The sequence below is a fragment of the Rhagoletis pomonella genome, unplaced genomic scaffold (assembly GCF_013731165.1).
Source record: "Rhagoletis pomonella isolate Grant_MI unplaced genomic scaffold, Rhpom_1.0 Rhpom_scaffold_00013, whole genome shotgun sequence".
In the NCBI taxonomy this organism is placed as follows: domain Eukaryota; kingdom Metazoa; phylum Arthropoda; class Insecta; order Diptera; family Tephritidae; genus Rhagoletis; species Rhagoletis pomonella.
This window is the reverse complement of record NW_023458567.1, coordinates 5667034-5689995: the sequence shown is the minus strand read 5'-3', so window position 1 is coordinate 5689995 and position 22962 is coordinate 5667034. Positions and strand designations below refer to the sequence as shown.

At 33.6% G+C, this 22962-nt stretch overlaps 1 protein-coding gene across 2 annotated transcripts in view; it reads right to left on the bottom strand.

Annotated features, from left to right (window-relative positions):
- Positions 1-9315: 9315 nt before the first annotated feature.
- LOC118748635 (septin-1) overlaps positions 9316-22962 on the bottom strand; it is a 15647-nt gene continuing 2000 nt past the window's right edge. For both annotated transcript variants that reach the window (XM_036483206.1, XM_036483205.1), the window contains 4 exons: positions 11157-11349; positions 10822-11080; positions 10396-10761; positions 9316-10291 (listed from right to left, as the gene is read on the bottom strand). In XM_036483206.1, the coding sequence (XP_036339099.1) occupies positions 10042-10291; positions 10396-10761; positions 10822-11080; positions 11157-11349 (1068 nt within the window). In that variant the 3' untranslated portion in view covers positions 9316-10041. The remainder of the gene's footprint in view (positions 10292-10395; positions 10762-10821; positions 11081-11156; positions 11350-22962) is intronic.

Below are 22962 nucleotides of genomic sequence, written 5' to 3'. Positions count from 1 at the left end.
AAAACGGCAACGCTGGCCAAGATTTGGTACAAGGCGAATTTATACAAGGTGGTGTTGCTAGCGAATTTAGGTTTTCGCCGCGGTCCTGCACTGTGTCAAAATTATGTGTTTGTTGTAATATGAATTCGCCTTGTTAACAACAAACACATCATTTTGACATTAGGAAGTATCGCGGCGAAAATCTAAATTCGCCATTAACACCGCCTTGTATAAATTCGCCTTGACTTGATAACTTTGGTTTTGCATGTAGCTGGCAACGCAGGAAAAGCCGTTTATTCTTTCGTTGACATTCTTTAATTTTTATTCCTTTTGCAAGCATCCGTAAATATTTACCTGGCAATGGGCATTTTTAGATAGTTTCAGCTACGACCACTGGCAGACTTTTTGGAATGCTATCGGCAATAATAATAAATAAATAGAAATTATGTTGGCACACCGTATTGCGGAGGTGGTAGCCAAATGACGGCGAGGATGAATATTATGCATCGAAGTCTCGATAACGTGCCAGCACGGAAATCATACAAACACTCAGCTTTAGAATAATACCGTGGCCTTTATATTTAATTAAGAGTATGTTTACATATAATCACAAATAGGGTTTACACCGGGCAATATTGTCAAGACAATTATGTCAAAATGATTTGTTTGTTGTAATATAAATTCGCCGTGTTTACAACAAACACATCATTTTGACATAATTGTCTTGACAATATTGTCTGGTGTAAACACCAAGTAACCAAACTTCGGAGAGTAAAAGTATGTTCACATATAAACATTATCTCAATCGAAAGCTGGTTTTTTAATCACCCCGTTTACCCAGCCAAATCACAGATTATTAGATTAACTGGTACAATAATTACAGGTATTGTCTTCCCAGAGAGTTTTGCTTCACATCGAAATTCGTGCTCGCTTATTTTCATTTTGACGCAGTTCAATGTTGATTCTTTTACTTTTATTTGGCTTTGCTTTTTGTTTTCGCTCAATTAAATATTTATAATTTTTCAAAACAAAAGAAAAAACATTTGAAATGAAGTGAGCCATACAAATTTTGAATTTATTTACTAAGCAAATGTTTTTTTCGGTATTTGCAAATTAAATAACGTGTGTTTGAAAAAATACGTGTACATACTAGAGGTATACGCCGCCGAGCCACGCCGCCGCCGCCGCCGTTTTTTGTCATTTCTCACGCGCCGCCGCCGAGTTACGTAAATATCGGCGCGGCGGCGTCGGCGGCGGCGCTCGGCGCCTAAGGAATTTTGTACAAAATTTTCATGATGTATGCACAGTAAAATACATCGTTTGAAGGAACTAAATACTACTCGTATAAAGACACTATTTTACGAAAAGAGGATTAAATTTTTAAAATAGTTATTTCGCATAATTTGGGCCACTGAACATTTCCAAAAAAGCGTAACTCAGAAAAAACATAGGTAACACGTTATATTTTTCTATTTGGCACATTTTGGCACTTTTTTATCCTCAATATGGCACTTCATAGCTAAGTATAGTTGGAAGCCCTGTTCCCAAGTGGTGGTCAAATCCCAGGAGGCGTTTGCTCCCGCGCATCGCAATGTCTTCTACACAGGGTTAAAGTCCCCATTTTTCGTAAAAATTATTATTATTTTTCATTACATTCAGTTCTCCTTACAAAAATTTGGCGCTTAATATTTTAGTGGATATTTTAGCTACCTATAAGTGGCCAGAAAGGCCCGTTCTGGTGGAAGTTGACCAAACCTTGTTTTCAATATACATATGACCCGCAAAGAATCGTAACAACTCCGTAATTTAACATAACGGATGATAAGATTATTGCAAACAAATTTTGATAGCGACATAAATTACCCCAATAACTTAACATTTTAAATTTTTTTATTTCTTTAAATTTCAGTAGTATACATATACGGATTTGTAGAGAACATAGAGATGTATTTATTTATATACGTCGGACTTTCTTCTGTTTGCCCATCAATCAGCAGCAGACACTCAACATTTTAATTCAAGTAGAAAGTAACGTGATTTTAATTTAAAACTAATTCAATGAATTAATTAAATACAATTACAATCTGAATTGGCATGGCCAATGCCTAACGCTGACGAGATGACATGATAAGATTAGTAGCTTTATGTATCTTTTGAATCTACCTAATGGGCAGTAGCGCCGGCGTTTTCAGACGCGCCGGTGTCGCCGCCGCCGCCGATTCTTTTTCAAGTTGACCACGCCGCCGCCGCAAAGCCTGTCGGCGTAAACCTCTAGTACATACAGGGTATTTAGCCCTACAAGACGCGATTGACAGAAACTCCAACACAATCACAACGAAAACTAACACATATGCAAAATTTTATATACCAGTTTGGCTCTGTAGCGAATGACTGTCATTTGATCGATCAAGTGAGTGGCAATCATTGTGTACAAATACAAGTGAGATATCTTAGCAATAGACGTCATCCTGGGCCACAGCTGCGATCATCTGTTTTTTAGAGTTGCTTATTTTGGTCTAAAGTGCGCTTTTATAACCTGAGTTGCATTAAATAGTCTCTTAAAACTTGGTAGTATTAGTTGTTCAAATGGTAACATATATGCCCAAAAAATTGAAAAATATTAGATGATTGCTTTTTAAAAATGCTATTTATAAAATTTGGTTTTGATTGCGACATTAGAAATATTCAGATTATAAAAGTTTTTCACATATGTTTTAAGATTTTAAAGCTTTTAAAATGTACGGTAGAATGCAACATCTATCTAAACTATCTAACTATCTAAAACTGAATAACTCAAATCAAATTGGATTGCATTTGCATAATATACCTAATATTGGAATCTGTTTTGATCGTAAAAAATACAACTTGCAATCATTTAGATTATAGTTTTGAAAGAAATTGATTGCAATCGTAAATTATGTAAAAATTGTCAATAACAATCTGCCTAAAATTTCTTTTCTAGTAAGAATTGTATTTATTTTCTAGTAAGAATTGTTTCTTAATTGAAAGTATTTAATACTAATATAATGTAGTGGTTAATGTTTTAAAATGAATTCGCAATATGTCCGCAGCTCAGGTTGATTTAAAGAAATCCGTTTAAGTTTTTCGAATTACATCTACTTGAATACAGGATAGGCAGGGTTGCATACAAATGGTAGTTCCGTAAATATTTAAAATATGTTAGTTCATTCAATATTTGCATCTGGGCCAATAAATAATAACAAATATAGCCGAAAAAAAACAAAGTTTCAATTAAAACGAGTTTTTATATCCCCCCATAAAATTCCGATTAATTTTAAATACGAAAATAACGATATTTTTTCATGGAGATTTATTTTTTTAATATACCTTGTTTATACCTACACAAAAACCGGATTAGCAAAAAACCGATTGGACTGAACATATATTTCTTTACAGCATTTATCCCCCTGTCTTTATAGCGCACTCGATAAAGTCTTATTCAAAAGTAAACAAAATTGCTATTTTGAAACGACGTTTTTTTAACAAATAATTTGCGCGGTTGACCGAAATGGAAACAAACAATAATTGTAACTTATTATAACAATAATACGAATTTAAAACGGGCTGTATAAAGAAAACCAGCCTATTGTCACTTCACTTTCCAATGGTGCTGATTGCTGCAAGAATTATTTAGCGATTTAGAGCATAATCAACACAATATATGCACATAAATATGTATTATTTCACAGATCTCAGGGTCAGCTTAGAAATACGTTACCAAAATTATATAAAATTTAAGTAGGAATTATTTTTATTTATAACGTAAAAGCGCTATCTGTCCCAATCTGATAAGTATATTTCCCCTAAAGTTAACCCATTTTATTTAATTTGTCTCTCGTGAAAATATATATTTTATTTATAATTTTCAGATATGTACATATATTTTAAATTTTTGCTTTAATTTTTGTCTCCTTTTAATATTTAATTAAGATTAAAATAAGCTTAAAACGAAACAGCACAGCAACCCTTTTCTGTTCATCTTGAGAACACAAAACCCTCTTTTGTTAAAATTCGGCGCTGCACAAAATCCTGGCTTTTATATTTTCCAACAAAATACCACTTCGCAACCCTGGATTTTCACGAAGCGTTTCATTCGGGTCGTAGTTTGGCTACTTCGGGCCATTCGGTGTTGTATGCCATATTGTTCACACTGTCATCGCCATATTGAACACCCTGTCAACCCTAAGATATCTCACTTGTATTCTTCCACAATGGTGGCAATGCTGATAGAAGTAACGGTAGTTGGTTGCCATAGTAACCACAAGATTCACTAGGGCTGCATTTTGCGCTCAACAAAAGTAGTTGTACCTGCCAAATAATGTCGAGTACTGAAGTACTTGGAAATAATTTTGAACTTAATTAGTTAAATTTTAATTTTATCATTATTCGACCCCGTTCATAGCAAAAGTAAGTAAAAATAAAAGTTTTCATTGTGGTATGACATTCTTTTTATATATAAACGTAATAAATAAAACCGTATTATAAAGTACTTGGTACTGAAGAAGTTCAAATGCGCACATCAACAGAAAAAAGAAAGACGCAAAACAAAAAGATGCTCAAAAAGAAAAACGGATTTACAAATCCAATATTAAAAAATTGCATCGCATCGCCAGTTCTCTACCACTGCAGTCCTATTGCGCTGTGAATTTAATAGAAACAAAATTAAAAGATCCAGAGTATGCACAAGCCATGGTAATGAATTATGTTATGGAATACATATTTCACGTTCTAATTGCTGAACATAAATTTTTCAAAGGTCAATTATATCAAAAATAAAAGGTGTGTCTGAGGACGTAGCCATTAAACATTCATTTTCGGACGAGGCATTGCTGCAGCTTGACTGTGACGGCAGATGGGAGAGAAAACCACTAAACAAACTTGTACTGGTTGACACAATCCTACGAGGTAATATGCACACATATTAGGGACACAACAAGTTCTGACCATTTATTTTTTCGTTATTTATTTATAACTATATATAAACCTTTTTAACATACTTTGTCAAAAATTCTCAAAAATCGACGCAAGTTCTTAAATAAATGGTCAAAACTTATAAATAAGTAGTATCCCTAATTATGTCGCCACTACATATGTACATATCTTTTAACAATACAAATTTTTTGATAATCTATTTCAATCCACTTAGAGGCATTTAAAACTAAAGGTCCTGTGGAGTTCGAAAATAAAATCAGGAAGGCAATTGAGCTCAGCCATCACCGCTTGCACCAAAAAATCTAAAAACATATCGGCAGGAAATGTATAATTTTAGGATATTAGATTTAAGTATGTAATTATGTACGTTGGTGGCAAAAATAATAGAAACGCCTTATTTTGCTTAATTTTTGGCCACATTTCCTTTGTTGATTAATGTTTAATGTACTGTGCTTAGGGTAATGTATTTAGCTTCTAATTTGATGTAATGTACTTAGCTTCTAATTTTTTGACGATCAATAATTAGTTCATAAGATTTTATGAAAATAAAAGAAAAAACAAGTATTACATGTGTCATTAATGATACATTTCTATATCGTGGAAGAGAGATCAGACTAGACGAATTTTTACATCAACTGTGAGTAATCAACAATGATATGAAAACAATGCAGACTTGATGTGTCATGATTGATCGGTTATTACATCAAATTTGATTGCACATTACTGACTTTTAATTCTATCAAGGTTGATCACTCATAACTGTCGAAGATTTACATCACTACTGATGACTAAAATTTGAATGCCGGACTCAAAAGGAGTAAGCAGTCTAGCAATATGCCAGAACGTATATGTTAGAAGGAGATGAAGCATCACACGTACACAAAAGTTTCCATCAGATTTTTCACACTGCCCTTTAGAATTTGATAGAAACTTGTAGGTAGCCAGTGACAGAAATCTCTATCAGTTTTGCTACTCAAATGATTTGTCAAATGATAGTCACTGTTCTTGCAGGGAGGGTATGGAAATATCCCTTTTTGCCTAGCAGTGAACCTTTTAATGTGGGCAACAATGATGTTTTTCAAATAAGGCAGATCGGAATATGCGCTCGTGGGAAGACAATTCATGCAATTATTGTACCATGGTTAGAAACTGAAAAGTTATCGGTTAAATCTGAGATTATTTTATAATTACAGATTAACAAGGGACGAATTTTGTATGGCTGAACTCTTTTTCTATTGACAGATAAGGGAGTTAAGCGGATAATATATTTATATGTATAATATATTTATATGTAAACCTAGTATAAACCAATATTTACTCCCAAAGAGAGAAATATACAAGTACGAAAACACAACCAGCAAGAAGTTGCAAGTTTTATGAACAGCTGATTAATTTGTTATTTTCCAACGCAATTTTCTAAGAAAAATAGTATTTCTCATCTTAATATATATTTAAATAGGTTTATTTTGTCAATTGCAACTCTAAAAGCACCACGAACAATTGTTTTGGTAATGTGAATTGCATTAAGCATCATGCCATCAGCTGTTATTCTTACTAGCAAATAGTTCCTAGTAAAAATTTATCCAGTAAAAATTGCAAGTTCAGCTGTCATTTTTGCTCTATCAATTCTCTCTCGTTTGCTGGTTTTCGTAAGGGTTTTGCAAACCAGGCAACGTGAAAGGGCTTTGCAAGACTCAGAGAATACCCCTATTAAAGTATTTAAATAACAGGCATTTATTTTCTTATGTACATAACGCACACCTAGATCTAAAGTGCGATCGACTCAAAAAATATTTTCATGATTATATACATTAACTAAAAAACTACTGTTATACCCGTTTTTGTATTAATTGCGTTGAATCTATACGATCCACAAGCAGTTCAACTTCCCTCTGAATTTTGAGCTAGCTCACTTTAGATCTAGGTGTGCGATATGTAAAGGTGCACGAGTTCGAAAATGAGCAAAATAAATTGTTGATGGTACAAATTAACTAAAAAAAAATACAGCATGTTATTTTGATGTAGGTATAAAAGCGAGTATAAATGTATTTATGTATTTTTTTTATTATCATATAGCTTAAATTTTTATAATTAAAAGTTTTTCTTTGTTGTCCTGATAATTTTGTGCAAACCGCTGGTGTAAATGCAAATCTATTATAATTATATATAATGCTTTTGCAGATCGAAATGCACAGCGAGATTGCAAATATACCACAGCACATCAACGCTTACGCACAGCTGAGTCTACATAGTATATACTACATATGCATGTATGTATATGCGTTGGTAGGTTCTTTTTAAACTTTCACTCGACATTTTTTTATATTGAAATTGTTTAACTAGTGTTGTTTTTTTAGTTGTAATTATTGCATATTTGAATTAATCAACAGCAAAGTTGTTGGTCCACCGTATTTGTTCCTTTTTTACTAGCGCAAGTATATATTTAGATATTCTATATATCAAGATTTTAATATAGCTATTTATTTATATTAAATAATGCAGCATTTGTATTTGTATGTAATTATGTACATACTAGCGTTTAGAGTTTACAAAATATTAAATAATTGTTTTTTATTTAGTTACTTATATCTTTTTATGATTCTAAGTCGTTCATATGTATGGATCTAGGTATGATACCTATATGTATGTATATGTTTGTATGCATGTGTGTGTATATAGGAAAAGCTAAGGAGTAAAAAAGCCAGAGCAGCACCAAGCAAAATTTGACAAACCAATTTATGCTTTTAAAGAAACCAAGCACTTTTGTTAATTGATTTTTATATATGAAAATCAAAGGGAGTTTATTTAATGTGCCTTCGGTGGTATTCTGCAATAGCGATAAAATTCAAAATTCAAAATATAAAATCCCTTACTACTGTTAAGTGGCTTATGTCGATAATCCTCGTCTAATCCACTTACTACAGTATGTTGTAAAAATTAGATAAGGATTATAGACTTGAGCTACTTAACAGTAGTAAGTTTTTACTTTGTGCATTTTGAATTGTGTCGTTATTGCAGAGGACCATCTAGATGTAGTTGCTAGTATTGTCAAAACTATTTATATTTACTTTATTATACCAGAAAAGGGCATTTCCTTAACCAGAAATGTTAACTGTCAAACACATTAATGGTTTGTGAATTTTCCAACTTTAAGCATTTAATTGTAAATAATTTCTTGTGCTTTTTACACCTAAAAATTTATATTTTCAACAGAACCAAGTCTTATAAGCTTTCAGATAAGTAAATCATTTTCTTCTTTTTCTTACAAAAGTACTTATTAGCTCATAAATTTTCTATGTACATATTACTAAAACATTACAAATGCTATGATTAAACCGAAATGTGGATGTACATACATACATGTGTCAATAAAATAGTTATTATTACTAATAGCATACATTTTAGTTGAAAACATCTTAGTTTTCAAAAAAGGTATGTATGCAAATAATTTCAAAGACAATTCGAAAATGTAGAAAGCATATTGCTTACATATGTAGTTATTAATATAAAAATATTTTCCATATCATTTCTGTGTAATTAAAAATATATTCTCATTTATATAGGACTGACATACTATCTGCATACATGTTTTTTTTTTTAATTTTTAGATTGCAAAAAATTATGTTTTCATATAAGTAAAACCAGATAAGGCTAATAAAAAACAAGCTCAAGTGGCTATTCAAATATGTAAAATGGAGTGCTGTGTTTAATTAAACTTCAACAATGACCAAGTAATTGTGTGTACGGTACGTATAACAAATATGGGCGGATGTCGTGTAGGCGTTTGTGGTAAAATAACTGAAATGCTTAGAGTGCGAGCGGTTAAAATGGATGTTTGTGGATACTTTCCCACATCTTTTTTTGTGACGGTGGCTTTGTGTTTTAATCATGCGTAGGTCCTTAGTGATTATGTTTGAAGTACTTAAATACTACATTATTATGTATGTAGAGTGAGTATGAGCAAAATTTAGAATGTACTTCAAGGTGTGTGTGTTTACGTGTGTGGGCGGGTATGTAAACTCATTTAAACAATACAAATAATTGTTATTTTAAGTTATACCGAAGGCTAGAAAACATTAACCAAAAATTTACCGAGTTCGTCCTAAGCAGCATTGGTTATTCTCAACCACTATGAATATTTTTGATTTAAATATGCGATGCATGTAAATTTTTTTTGCACCATGTCAGGAATTTAAAGTCGTCTTACGTAACATAAAACATTGCAGAAATATACTGTTTCCGTCGTGAAAACAACATAAGATATTCAAATATATACATTTTAGATGTATTTCTTCAAATTGGAAAATCGGGAAACTTAAACCGAGCTCTCAAAATTCGCATGGAAATTCGTATGAAAAGTTTTTCAACTTTTTCTTTTCTTCGAATTTAATAGAGTTACCCAAATACGAAAAGGCTATATATGAATGTTTCTGCCTATATGTACTAGTTACTACATATCAAATAATATTAAAAATAAGCATAGTTGCTAATAATTACAAAACAATGCCCAATATTTTTATACAAAGACCATAAAATTAACGTCTAGGTGCAAGAAGTTGGTCCAAGAATGTTACTCAACTATTTAATAATAAAAAAAATTCGAAATAAAAAACTATTTTAGAACATTTTGTTAGTAAAAAAGCAGCTCTTAAAGATTGTAATTTTGTGGAGGCATTTGTGAAGAAATGCACCGCAGCTTCACAATTTAACGTTCTAATATTCCTTGTTGTTGCTGCTGTCGTGTCTAACTGGCTAACCAGAATGGTGAGGTCAAAAGTCCAAATATTCCAAATGCTCTATACTTCCCACAATATATAGCTGTGGTTATGGTGTGTTATTGCTTGGCTTGTAGCTGATGTAGCTAGCGAAATAGCTTGTGGCTGTGGTACTACATTCTGGCTAGCCAGTAATAGTAATACAATGCTCTAACATATTTCATATTAGCTTCATCACCTGAGTCAGCAGTCGCTCGGCTGCTCTTGTCAATTTGGTTTTTATTATTACTATTTTTATTGTTGCTGCTTTAGTTGTTGTTGCCGTTATAGTATATAGTTTTTTATGCTTACACCTGCGCTACTTTGCACTCTTTCGCACACTCCCTCTCTAGACCTATTGTTGCGCTTGTATTTTGGCCTGCATTTGCGCCAGCATCTCCTGCATGCGTCGCAACTCCGCTTCCTTTTCTTGTAATATTCGATCCTTCTCGGAGATGACGCTACTCACGACAATTTGCGTTGGCACCATGGAGTCGCGCTCGACTTTCATACCATTTTCCTTGCGGCCCTTACCCAAACGCTCGGAACGATAATTTTCGTAGTGCACTTCTTGGGTGACTTCCTGAAGGTCCTGCATATGAGTGCTGGAAAGTAAAAGGAAAAGTGCATTTATCGAATTACTATAGAGCAGCAAGTTTGAAAAATTGTATTTTACTTTTGAATTGTGACTTTTTTTTTACAAACTTACATTAACATCGTACGCAACTTAATAAAGTCACAGTGATCGGGATTCTCCACTTCCACAACTCCCCACGGATACAAGCGGCCACGCACCTTTTTGCCCTTCACCTCGAGCAGCGTGTTTGCGCCACATACTGCAAACGGCACCGCTTCCTTCAGCTGTTTTACTTGCTCTTTGTAATCCTCATCCTCGTCGGAATCACAATCAGGCAGTGGATATATTTTAATGCCATGATCCTCTATTTCTTGCATGATACGGCATTTGAGACGGAGGATCTCCTTTTTTGTGAGGCAGTCAGCTTTAGCGATCACAGGCACAATATTCACTTTGGAGTGTAATTTTTTCATGAATTCTACATCGAGTGGCTTAAGGCTGTTAAAAAGTGTGGGAAATTATCAAAGGAGAATTTCAAAATTTTATTGCGGTACATACCCATGTCCGAAAGGCGATATAAAATAGAAACAGCAGTGTATACGATTGTCCACAATGTTACGACGATTCAGGCCGCTCTCATCGCGCAAAAAACGCTCATACTGTTCATCAATGTATTGCAGTATGGCGCTGAAGCTATCCGAATTATCGATTGCATCACCGAAGCCGGGCGTATCAACAACCGTTAGACGCAATTTAACGCCGCGCTCCTCAATCTCAACTGTAGAGGCTTCTAATTTGACGGTCTGCTTTTGTTTTTCTGAAAACATGCATGAAAATACAAGAAATAAAAAACTAAAATAAGTTAAAAGTAATACTTTAATTTTTTTACTCACCTATGGCGTCTGGAATAACTCGCTCCGGATACAGATCCGTCAAGAAGAGACTATTAACCAAGGTGGACTTCCCCAGTCCGGACTCACCTACCACCATCAACGTGAATTCGAAGCCCTTTTTCACCGATTTACGATGCACCTGATTTGGCAAATTGGCGAAGCCAACATAACCAGGTGTTTCAATACTCGAAAACTGCAAGGGAAATAAAAGAATAAAAGAGTGAAAATAATAATGAAAAAAGACAGTGTGTGCAAAGTGTTTGTAGAAGGAAAGGGTGCTATGCATACAATGGAATTGAATGTAACAAAATGTAATTAACGTCCCAGACGGCGACTGACTGCAGCAGCAGTGACCGCGACCGCGCATTTGTGGTGATTATATGGCTGACTTGGCGGTCAGTTGGTCGTTCGGTAGTACGTCAGTCAATAGGGAAACGTGATGTCGCATTGGCCTCTTGTTTTAACCGCCAAATGGCACAAAAGCAACATAAAAAATCCAATTTGCTTTCATTCGACATGAGTTTGTGTTGAATTTTATCAAATTGTAAAGGGCTGGTTAGTGGATGGGTTTTCTTCCTTTAATTTGTACTTACATTTTCAAGCAGTTAAGCGATAAGCTGTTAGTTGCATACATTTATACGTATGTATGTATGTACATATGTGCATATCTAGAGTGAGAGTCAAAAATAAGTATACCCTGACGTTTTGACGATTTTATTTATTTATGTTTATGTACCAAATTTTTCTTATTTTTTTTTTATAAAAATATGCATACAGTGCCGAACAAATGTATTGGCAGAATTTTTGGCAATGTATGCAAAGTTTTTTAGACTAATTTCGTTTCGCTGAATTTTTATAAAAATATAGTTTATACTGCAACATAATACATAACAAGTAATTTTTAGCAAAAAAAAAACCGACTTCAACTCTCATATAAAAAAAATCGGTTGACGTGGTCCAAAGTTATGCGGTAACATACATAAAAAAAAAAAAAAAAAATATTCCGACGAACTGATAACCTCCTCCTTTTTTGGAAGTCGGTTAAAAATGAAATCTCTCGACTTTGTGCAAAACTCAAATCATATTTGTAAGAAAAATTCTAAGTATAAGTATACCCTGAAATTTAGACGATATTATTTGTTTCCGTTTCCGTGCCACATCATTATACTAAAATTTAATGGGCTACATAACTGCATACGCAACTTTTTTCGAAAATTTCGAATTGAAAATTTCGTGCATTCTCCCCGAGTTCTTTGTATGAAATAAAAAAAAATGTATCTCGTTATTTTTGCTGTTGGATGACTTACATACAGTGCAGGGCAAAAGTATTGGCAAGGAATTTTTCGCAATGTATGGAAAGTCTTTTATTCTAATTTCTTTTCGCAAAATTTTTATAAAAATATAGTTCATACTACAACAAAAAACAAAAAAATAAAATCTCTCCACTTTGTGCAAAACTGGGAAAATTCAATAAAACTTCGTACTAATTTGCATCTTTCAAATCAGTGGAGTGGTTTTCCATCGAAATACCGCTAATCTTATCTACATCTATCTATCTTATCTAAGTTTCTATATGCATTCGGAAGAATATATCATTCATATATGAATAGTCTGAGTCAAAAGCGACACCACGATAAATAGAGTAATTAACGAAAGCCTCCTGTTGATGTAAAATATGATTATTAATTGAAAAATTGTTTAATGTTTTGGCGAGGGTCATAAGGAAGAGATAACATTTTTTTTTGACACCATCCCTCACATATAGCAATTATCACAATTATTGAAGTAGGACCCGATATCATTAATAAACAAAACGAACAAAAGCGGTCCTAGAACACTGACTTTAGGGATCCCAAAAGTAACAACAAACGGTTCTAAATGTAAGTAGGGTTGTTCCGATACGAGTTAATACTCGATACTTTCTTCAAGTACTTTTTGTACTCGAATCCTTTCCGCAAGTACTTAGGTGGGTTTCGGATACGCGCATAAAGCATTACTTGCTTTTCCATAAATCAGCATTTTGGTTCTTGCAATATATGAATCATGGGGTTGTTGTTTTGGCTACACGTTCTTATAGAACTTTCCACTAGTGATAGTGAAGATGAACAATATCTATACATTCAATCATCAACTTGTATGACGCAAATGAAAGTAACATGGCGGTAACACTGACCAGTTGGAGAATCGGATGTCCAAGTTCCAACATTTTTCTTCATTTACATCGTTCGGCTGGCCTTTCATGTTGTTTCAGCCAGCAAGCGAGTGCAGCAAAAATGTCCACTCTTAATGAACAATACGAAATGCAGCGAGAGCAAAAGCAACAACAACAAAATAAGTAACAACCTGTATAATTCTGCAAAGAACTCACCAATATGTACATATGTATGTAGCTGCTTTGCGGCCTTTTGTGTGAAGATTTGTGGTGAGTTTAAGCGCATTAAGCGATTGTAATTAAGTTTTGCTATTGTTGCTGCATTGCATTACTCAGAGTATGTAATATGATTCACTTGTAAATCACAAACAAAACACAGCAAAGGTAATGGAATTAAAATAAAAAAGCGAATTCAGAAGGCTTTAACAACCACACAATTTTGCATTAATCAGTAAGCTTGGGGTGTTGAATTTCAGTTCGAGTAAAAATGAAAAAAAAATAAATAAAAATAAATAAACAATGGATTGCTGTGGGAAAATAATGAAATCGTATGGGGTTAGGGAAATTCATGTGATAAACTAAAAATTGATATGTACTTAATTCGCTTACGTTTAAAAGTCTTTATACTTGTTTGGTGAGATCTATTTTGAAATAGGCTTGCATTATTTGGGATTCAGATTTTGTCACACATTCGGAACGCATAGAAAGAGTTCAGAGGCGATTTATCAAATTTCATGCGAATTCACGCCATCTTATCATATATGTAATACTCCTATATTGGCAGTAAGAGCTAGTACCGTCCGAAAACACTACAGTACAGATATATCAATAAACACGCACGAAAGAAAAGGAACACATACGTTTATAAATAAACATGTACACGACACATTTACAAAACCGGCACTCAAGTACACAATACATTGACAAAAACAGTACTAGACTGTCTCGCTTTGATTTCGGAATGCTTACACATTGAGATGTTAGCTTACTATCAATATAGAAGTATTACATATATGCATCTTATGAACTGAGGATGTTGAGTTTTGAATTTACAATATCTAGCTGTGTAGTTAGAGAAAAATATATTACCTTCATTTTATCATATGAGGCGTTTCATCTCTCCGCACCCACCTCTGTGCGTGACTAAATGTTTTGGATGAAAGTTGTAGAGATTCAAGGTCTAGGTGACATGAATATACATACGTGCAGCATATTTTGCCGATATGACGTAGGTTTGCCTAAATTGCTAATAGTGCAATTTAGTAAGACATAATACAACACAGTGTACATTGTTTATAAATAGGGCTCGGAATCTCATGCAAATGCATGTTTTTATTGGGCATCTTCAAGTGGAAATGGTTAAGTTATCTTAGTATATTTTACAATAAATGCATATCGTTTTTGCATATTTTTGCTTTTTTTCATTTACAACCATTTAAATTTAGTGCGAAATCTCTTGGCAAAAAAATTCTTCTTGACAAAAGAATTGCCGTTGAGGCACTCTCTTCAACCTCTGTTAGATCTGGGTGTTCTACGACCCACTTTAAACCAAGAGAAAGTCCAACACTTTCTATGCGAATGTACAGCCTTCGAAAGGATGAGGCTAAAGACACTCTGCAAGCCATTCCTGCAGAATGTTTACGAGTGCAGCTGCCTCTCTCTGTATGACGTACCTATAAAATATTATGAAAATATTTTTAATCGCATATTTTACTTGTTTATAGCGCATATTTTTGAATTTTGCGTGCATCTATATGCGGATATTTTCGATTTTTTAGTGCATGAGATTCCGAGCCCTACTTATAAAATAACAAGATGACAAAATTTAAAACACCATCCACAAAAATAAAATCTAAAAAGTCAAGGTTAATTTTTAGCGACTTGAAACTTGCACGCACTTTGAGCCAATTTACATGATGACTTTTCATTCTGCGTTTTTTGCACGTTCCCTTTTAAAAAAGTCTTCGAAAACCCCCTTGTATTTACACGATGGCTTTTTCTTTGTGGCGTTTCTTGCGTTTTTTTTTATATTTAAGCGTCAAATTTTTTTGGTCAACTCTTTCGTCCTCATTTTTAAATTGGCTCTTTGTTTTATTGAATGGGCTGCAAAATTGCATACTAAAAATTTTTCTAGAAATTCTGAATAAAATGTAAAAAAATTTGGAGATTTGATTTTTATTTTTGTGAACTTAATATAAAGTGTGAAACTTTTATTTATATGGCTTATATTATAGAATGAACTATATTTTCATAAATAATTAATGAAAAAAAAATGTTCATGAAAATAATTGTGAAGGTGTACACTTATATTTGTAGCCTAGTGTATGTATGGATATGTAGAGGAATACATACAAATTCCTGCGAAAAAATACTTGTAAACTTTACTAAAATGTGAATGTAAAAAAATATATTCTCATTTATTTTTCTTTGCTTTAACAGCTAGAATGAAACAAACCCCAAACGGATGACTCACATGAACATTAAAAATGCGCATATTTGCATTTGCAACGTGTAAAAAGTGCTGAAATGGAATTTTTTTCACTACAACTTTTCTCAATGAAAAACTGAGGAGCGATAACAAACACAAAACAACAAAGCTCGATAATTACTGAAGAATGTGCGTTTAGCTAAGCACGACTTAGAACTGAGACAACATTTATAAATAGAAAAAGATGAAAACGAGTAAAATAAAATAAGAAAACTGAGAAATGAACTATTTTTAAATATTCTATGAATAAATTTATATACTAAAAAAATTTCTATCTTGCCTCAACAAAAACATATTTTCATATTAAAAGAAGCATAAATCGTTGTTTCAGGTCCCATCGTAGTCGGATTTTTTGTGAAATATACTACAGTTTAGTCATGTAAGTAAAAGGTAAAACTTAAAGTTTACATTTGCGCCCGTTTTGGAGACGGAAATTTTCGCATTTTTTTATTATTTCTTTCTTTTTTTAATATACAAACACAAATTAGTGAATACGACCGTTACTGAATTGAAATGAAATTTTCGCTTTCGCAAAAATACAAAACGATTACAAATTGTATCGCGTGGCCAGCATTTCAATCACAGCAAAATGCTTCGCGTATCACCCTTATCAATGCTTTCTATGCATACAATACAAATTATTATATCATGGCAAACCATTGCACTGAGCAACAATAAAAATTAAACCCAATCGACATTGTCGGAAAGAATGCTAGCGCAAAGTGGAAGAGAAGGGGAGTCACTGTAGGCGACATATCGACCTATTGCACTAAGCGTATGAGTGAAAATTTATTTCACACATAGCGAAAAATATGTACTAACAAATGAACAATTCCATCGCTGACATGTTTTACACAATGCACAAAAAACGGAAAACAAGAAGATTAGACTTGCAGCTACCAGCGCTAGACAGTTACGGTGCTGCATTGTCATAGGGGGCTGCTCGTTCGAGGGCACTTGGAAGTGAGCCCAAAGGCAGATAAGAATGCATAACTGCACAAATGTCTGCTCGCCCGACTGCCTGTTCGCCCGCAGAAGAATTCGACATTTACATTCAGAATTAATAACGCAACATTCAACAATTCTCTCGCCTGCTCAAATGATTTGAGATTGGCGTGCCACAGGCAAGCAGACAGACATTAACTTTGCCGCCAGTGCTGTTATACTCGTAAGTTTTCCACTTATGGGTACGCTTATATGCACATATGTTTTACTTATATAGTACTTTTGTTGCGTTTCTGAGGCCGCTTGGCCGTCGTGGGTGTTGTAGTACTAGTAGCGTTCTAATATTTCGTGCTGTTGCTGTACCGCCTCCCCACGAGAACTTATGTGATGGAGAGAAGTAGCGCAGAACTTTTTTCTTTTTATTTCTTTTATTTTTATTAACGTATTTCTGACTTCTCGCTGCTGTTGTTTGTCATAAAGGTGATTGAACTGACTAGCACTTGTCAAACGGATTTACTTGTTTGATATTGGACTTTTGGAGACGAGTCGCATAGCCGTATGTTGCATGCAAATTAAGGTTAAGTCAACGTAATTGTGGATAATTAAAATTAATTTTATTCTGAATTTTTCTAAAACGAAAAGAAAACGTAAATGTAGTTAGTGTATGGATATTATGTGTGCAGATAAAATAATTAAAATTAATTTATCCAAAACACAAGATAACTAAATAAAACGCCGGCATATTTTTATGTTTTTATTTTGATAGACCTTCCAAATATTTGTTTCTGAAGACATTGTTTCATAAGACGTGTTAACCGTCGTAAAATCTTAAGCTTAACATTTTTTTATGTAAAATATCTAACGGTTAAAATGGTTTTTGGGAGGGAGCGGCTTATTATATATTTTTTATCAGTTTAAAAACATTTCGGTGTAGTTATAAATTCTCTAAAACCATTTTAATCATTATTTTATATAAAAAAATGTTAAGCTTAAGATTTTACGACGGTTAAAACGTCTTATGAATACCCTAATTCCATTGTATCTGGTGAGACATTTTACGCCAGAATGTGATCAATTATAACTATGTCGTCGGAACCATGATAAAAATATAGTAAGGTAGAACCGCTGAGAGTCACTTTTAAAATTCTTGACGTTTCCAAACAATTTAATTTTTAAATTTACTCACAAACTCACACACACATTTTCATTTTCAATCTCAAGCAACAACAATTTCGAACAATTTCAATTTTTTATTTTCACTTTTATACGATTTTAAAATGTTGGCAAACTTAAACAAAAAATCATGGCCGACAAATTGAGAGAACGGTTCTACCTTGCTATGTTTTTATCATGGTCGGAACTTTTACAACAGTGAAAGATATTTTTAAAATAGGCAGAAAACGTATGTATAAAATTTCTTTCAAAAAACTACCCAACGATTTTAAGTTCTTTTTAACTATCATTTCAGTCAATGTATGAAAATCTCTATATTTTGCCTTTGTCCACTCAAAGACGAATTTTATAGAAATATCAAAAATGATTTAAAAGTTTTGACTGCTATCACAGGTCATTATTGTGCCTAGTGTAACGTGATTATCAGGGAACGGATTTTATGGAAATTGCCTTTTTTTTCTGCTAAAGAGATAGAGTATATTCGATTAAGAATGTCCACGATTTAGCTTTCCCTGATTCCATATATACACATTTGATGTTGCCTTTTTTTGCCTTTTTTAAGATATTTGCCTTTTTTTGCCTTTTCTACCTTTAAAAAAGTGATTAGAGCATATACAATTTTTTTTTTTAAGATTAAAAAATATACACATGCCCATGCGGCTTATAAAAGCGCCAAACTGGTGTTGGAAAAATTCTAAGCCGTTTTCTCAGCTAACGTAGGCTTAGAGACAATAAGGGGTGTGGATAAAATTGTAAAAGGCGAGGAAAACGCCCTTATTCCTGATAATATGAACGTTTCAAACGTTCCTTATTTAAATTGGGCGCCGCTTGTATCAACTTACGTCGAGCACACATTTAGTATATTCAAGGCTTTTCTTCGCGAAAATCGAATGAAAATGCTGCTGGAAAACTTCAAAATGCATCTTGTGGATCAATTTTTCTACAACTATACAGATTAAAGTTTTATGAGTTAGAAACCCGAAAGGATAAAATAGTCAATGATTCAAAGTACAAATTTTTAATATAACGAAACTAGTTCATAGTTTTTCTCTTTTTACTTGTAATATAAACATTTCTAAAAAAAATATATTTTTTGATTGTTCTTCGTATTTTCTGTCTTTTTTTAGTGCCTTATTTTGCTTTTTTTGCAATACCTTTCTTTTGCCTTTTCCTGCCTTTTTCGCTATTTTACTTTGCCTTTTTTTGCCTTTTTTACAATACCTAGTGCCTTTTCCTGCCTTTTTCGCTATTTTATTTTGCCTTTTTCAGCCTATTTCTTTATTTTATTTTGCCTTTTTTATAGGTTTTTAGGTCCTAAAAATCCGTTCCCTGGTGATTATGTATGAAGCATTAGGTTCCATAGACAAAAATTACAGCTTCCTTTTATTTTTAAATATTTTTCAAGAGATTAATGAAATGTAGTCAATTTGCAAGAGGTTGCTACTGAAATAGGGATAATTAAGCGATTTTGGAATTTTTTGACGTTTTGGTCTTTTACATGGAATTACCTTAAATCATCCGCCGGATTTTGGTAGAATTAATTACGGCAAAGTTCAAAAGGTCAGCAGTCGTACTAAATCATTTGATAAGTGTGAACGTGACGTTTAGTAGAGGCAGAATTTTTATTTTTTTTTTTTTTCAAGCGAACTGGGCTAAGAAGATATTTTTAGTGTTTTTACTTAACAATTTCGTATCGTATCGGTCTTTTGCTTGTCAACATTGCCAAATGTAATCAGCGCAGATTCATGCTAGTTTATTTATGAGCTCTGTTAACCTTTAGTTCGTTTATTGTAAGCATACGCGCCTTTTGTTTAAAATACCTTTTAGTTTTGTTTGTTTACATATTCTCACTTTTAACAATATTAAGCATAGCGTATTGCTTTGTTTACATAGCAAGAACATGCATAGGGGAACTCAGTTATGTAGTTAAAAGTGCGTATGTTTACAGCAGAAAATAATTTTGTGGCATTAGCATTAAGTTTCACACCTCATTTAGATGCGGGAGCGGTCTTGTTTTGCAGAGTTCAGTTGAAATAAAAACGTGCGTATTTAACTTTTATATTTAATATGAAATGTGTTTTTGTTCAAATATAAGTGATTATCTATGAAGTAGGGATGTCGGAAAAACATCGATGCATCGAAAATATCGACGTTTTGCTTCGATGCATCGAAATTTTTTTTATAAATAGTCGATATATCGTTGCATCGATGTTTTTTTAAAACTGACATCTCTAGTAAAATGAACCGTCGTTCCAGATTTTCAATTGTACAAAAAATAACGGTGACTTTGACCAAAAAATTTAAATATCTCCAAAAAGTTCCTTTAGAAATATAATTAGCTCAGTTGCAGTAATTTATTTCAAATTTTCTGCAATTTTGCTAATAACATATTTTGTTGTGAAATATTATCTGCAAAACCATCTGAAAACCAGCAAATCAATGCATCGAAAAATATCTGATGTAATTTCGATGCATCGAATCAAAGAAAAACATCGATGCATTTTTGCCACTGGCATCCTCCTTATGAAGAGTTTTTAGTTTTGCTAGATACATACATATTTTCTTAATCTGCGTTATCCTTAGTTTCGCCCGTAAAAAATTTACCCGAAAATTAAATATGTACATGGAAACCAAAAGTGGGGGAGATTACGATAACCGGGGCGACAAATTTTGGCTGTTCTATTGGAAAGCTGGGCTCTTCCGCTTTTTAAATATACCCACTTTCAGGTTCTGCGGTTCTAGTTTTAAAGATATTTAGTGTTGAAATTTTTTTAAATTTTTTTTTAATGTTAATATCTTATGAACTACACATAACCGATTAAAGAAAGTAATGTGTCAAAATAAAGATAATTAATTTATCTTTCAGCTCTTTTACCTAATTTATATTATCTTCCGTACTTTAAAGCCCAAGATATTAAAAAAACAAAAAATATTTCCTAATTTTTTCATAAAATCACTTTTTTTGAAAAGATTACGTGATTAATGCTTAAGAAGTGTACATTGCTTACTTAGAAAGTACAAGTTATTACCTTTAATTTGAAATAAACATTTTATTATGATAAAAAATTTAAATGCATTTACAAGCAAGCAACAGCCTTATACCTATTGCAGTTCATTCAAATAAGGTCCCCCCCCCCTATCCGGAAACATAGGAAGGAGAACTCCGCGTATTAAGGATTATAATTCCTAAGCGCAGCCGAAGGCCGCCTACGCAGAAAGATCTGACCCCTTCTCCGGAAACACAGAAAGGAGAACTCTGCGTACTAAGGGTTATAATTCCTAAGGGCGGCCAAAGGCCGCCTACGTGGAAAGAAGTTCCGTCCCTCTTATCCGGCAAGACGGAAAGTAGAATTCTGCGTAGTAAGGGTTATGATTCCTAAGTGCGGCCGGAGGCCGCCTGCGCAGAGCGAATTACTGTGGGTAGCGTAGCGGTGTTGATCGGACCAGGTTTTTTTTAAACACTGTATTGCACGGACTGAAAACATGATGTTGTATACCAAATTAAAGCTTGTTTTATATACTATTGAATTATAAAATTTTTATATATATTTAATAAGGCAGTTTTTTTTTAAATCATGCCTTGCAAAAAATTTTCAAGATGTATATGTTACCGGCCAAACCTGGATCGGTTTTTCTAATACCTTATTCGACATTTTCTGTTTTTATTTGGCGCTATAACCGTTTGTCGTTTCATCCCGAGTGCACTTCGTCTTTCGATTTCGCTTGTCAAGCGCAATCTTGCATTTTTATCTATGTCCATGTTATTAAAAAGGTGATACAGGTCGTTCTTGTTGTCTTTTAACTGTCATTAGGTCATGCATACTGACAGTTAAAACAGATAGTAACACGAATACATAATAAGCGGAAGGAAACACGAACTATTCAGAACGAAAAATGACACTGAAGATGGCACAACGCCGAAACCGGTTTGTCTCCAAACCAAATTTGACAAGGGATGACGGAAAATCGTTCCGCAATACATCATACTCTACCCTATCGGAAACACAAACAACCAAAAAGAAGTCGTTCTTGTTATTGTCCTCATTCCATCTTCTTTGCTACCCGTCGGCCACGCGTACAGCGCCGTAGATCATGCGAGGAATACTTCACTAAATGAAAGGATAGCATTAAGTATCACCTTTGTTCGACGTCGTCACGTGTCTGCGCCATATAAAAGATCGGGCAAAACGAGCGTCTTGTAGAGCGTGATTTTTGTTCGTCGAGAGAGTGTTATGCAGATACTGAAAGCTTTAGATTTTATTTCAAGTCCGTAATTTGTTCTTGGTATTAATGATCGCGATTCAAACGGTGTTGTTAATTAAGAATTTTATCAACCTTATATATGTGTGCGATATGTATATTGCATATTTTCCAATTCGTTAAGTCTCTTGTTGGCGGACTTGTTTGTTGTGCTTTTTTGTGGTTTTTTGTGTTTTTTTTTTTGTAAATACAGACAGCTCTTTGTTTTTCGTCAACGCAAACGTTCTAGCTGATGGCACGCTGATCGTTGGAATTCAGTAGCTGATGACTAATTCCTTATAACCCCGCGCTATGTCTAACAGTGCAGTCGCTGTGGTTATTTTGCACTCATTCAACTCCGCCATACAATGACACAAAATAAAAGCATATGCTGGTAAAAAGTATGCAAGGTGTTGGAGCTGAAGTGCACAATTTGCAGTATTTAAACACCGCCGCCTGTACAAATGGTTTGTCGTTGGCATGAGTTCAATTGACTTTTGTTGCCTTGTTGCGCTGAGTTCATCAAAAGGATTGGAAGTGAAACGTTTCGGAGAGTTGCCGGCTTTGTGCTGAACCGAGCGCTTGTTGGGATGCAGATTTTTATCAACATTTACTTGACATAGGTATTTACAGTGTTGGACACATAATTAGGGAATTTACTCTTCTTTATAAGTAGTGATCATTTTTTTATTCTTTATTTTTTTACAAAAAAAAAACATGCAACTAAATGTTCCAAACCTGGAGTTTGTGTTGATTTTTGACTAAAGGTTTGCTAACGGTGCTACGTACATACTTTCTTCCATGCAATT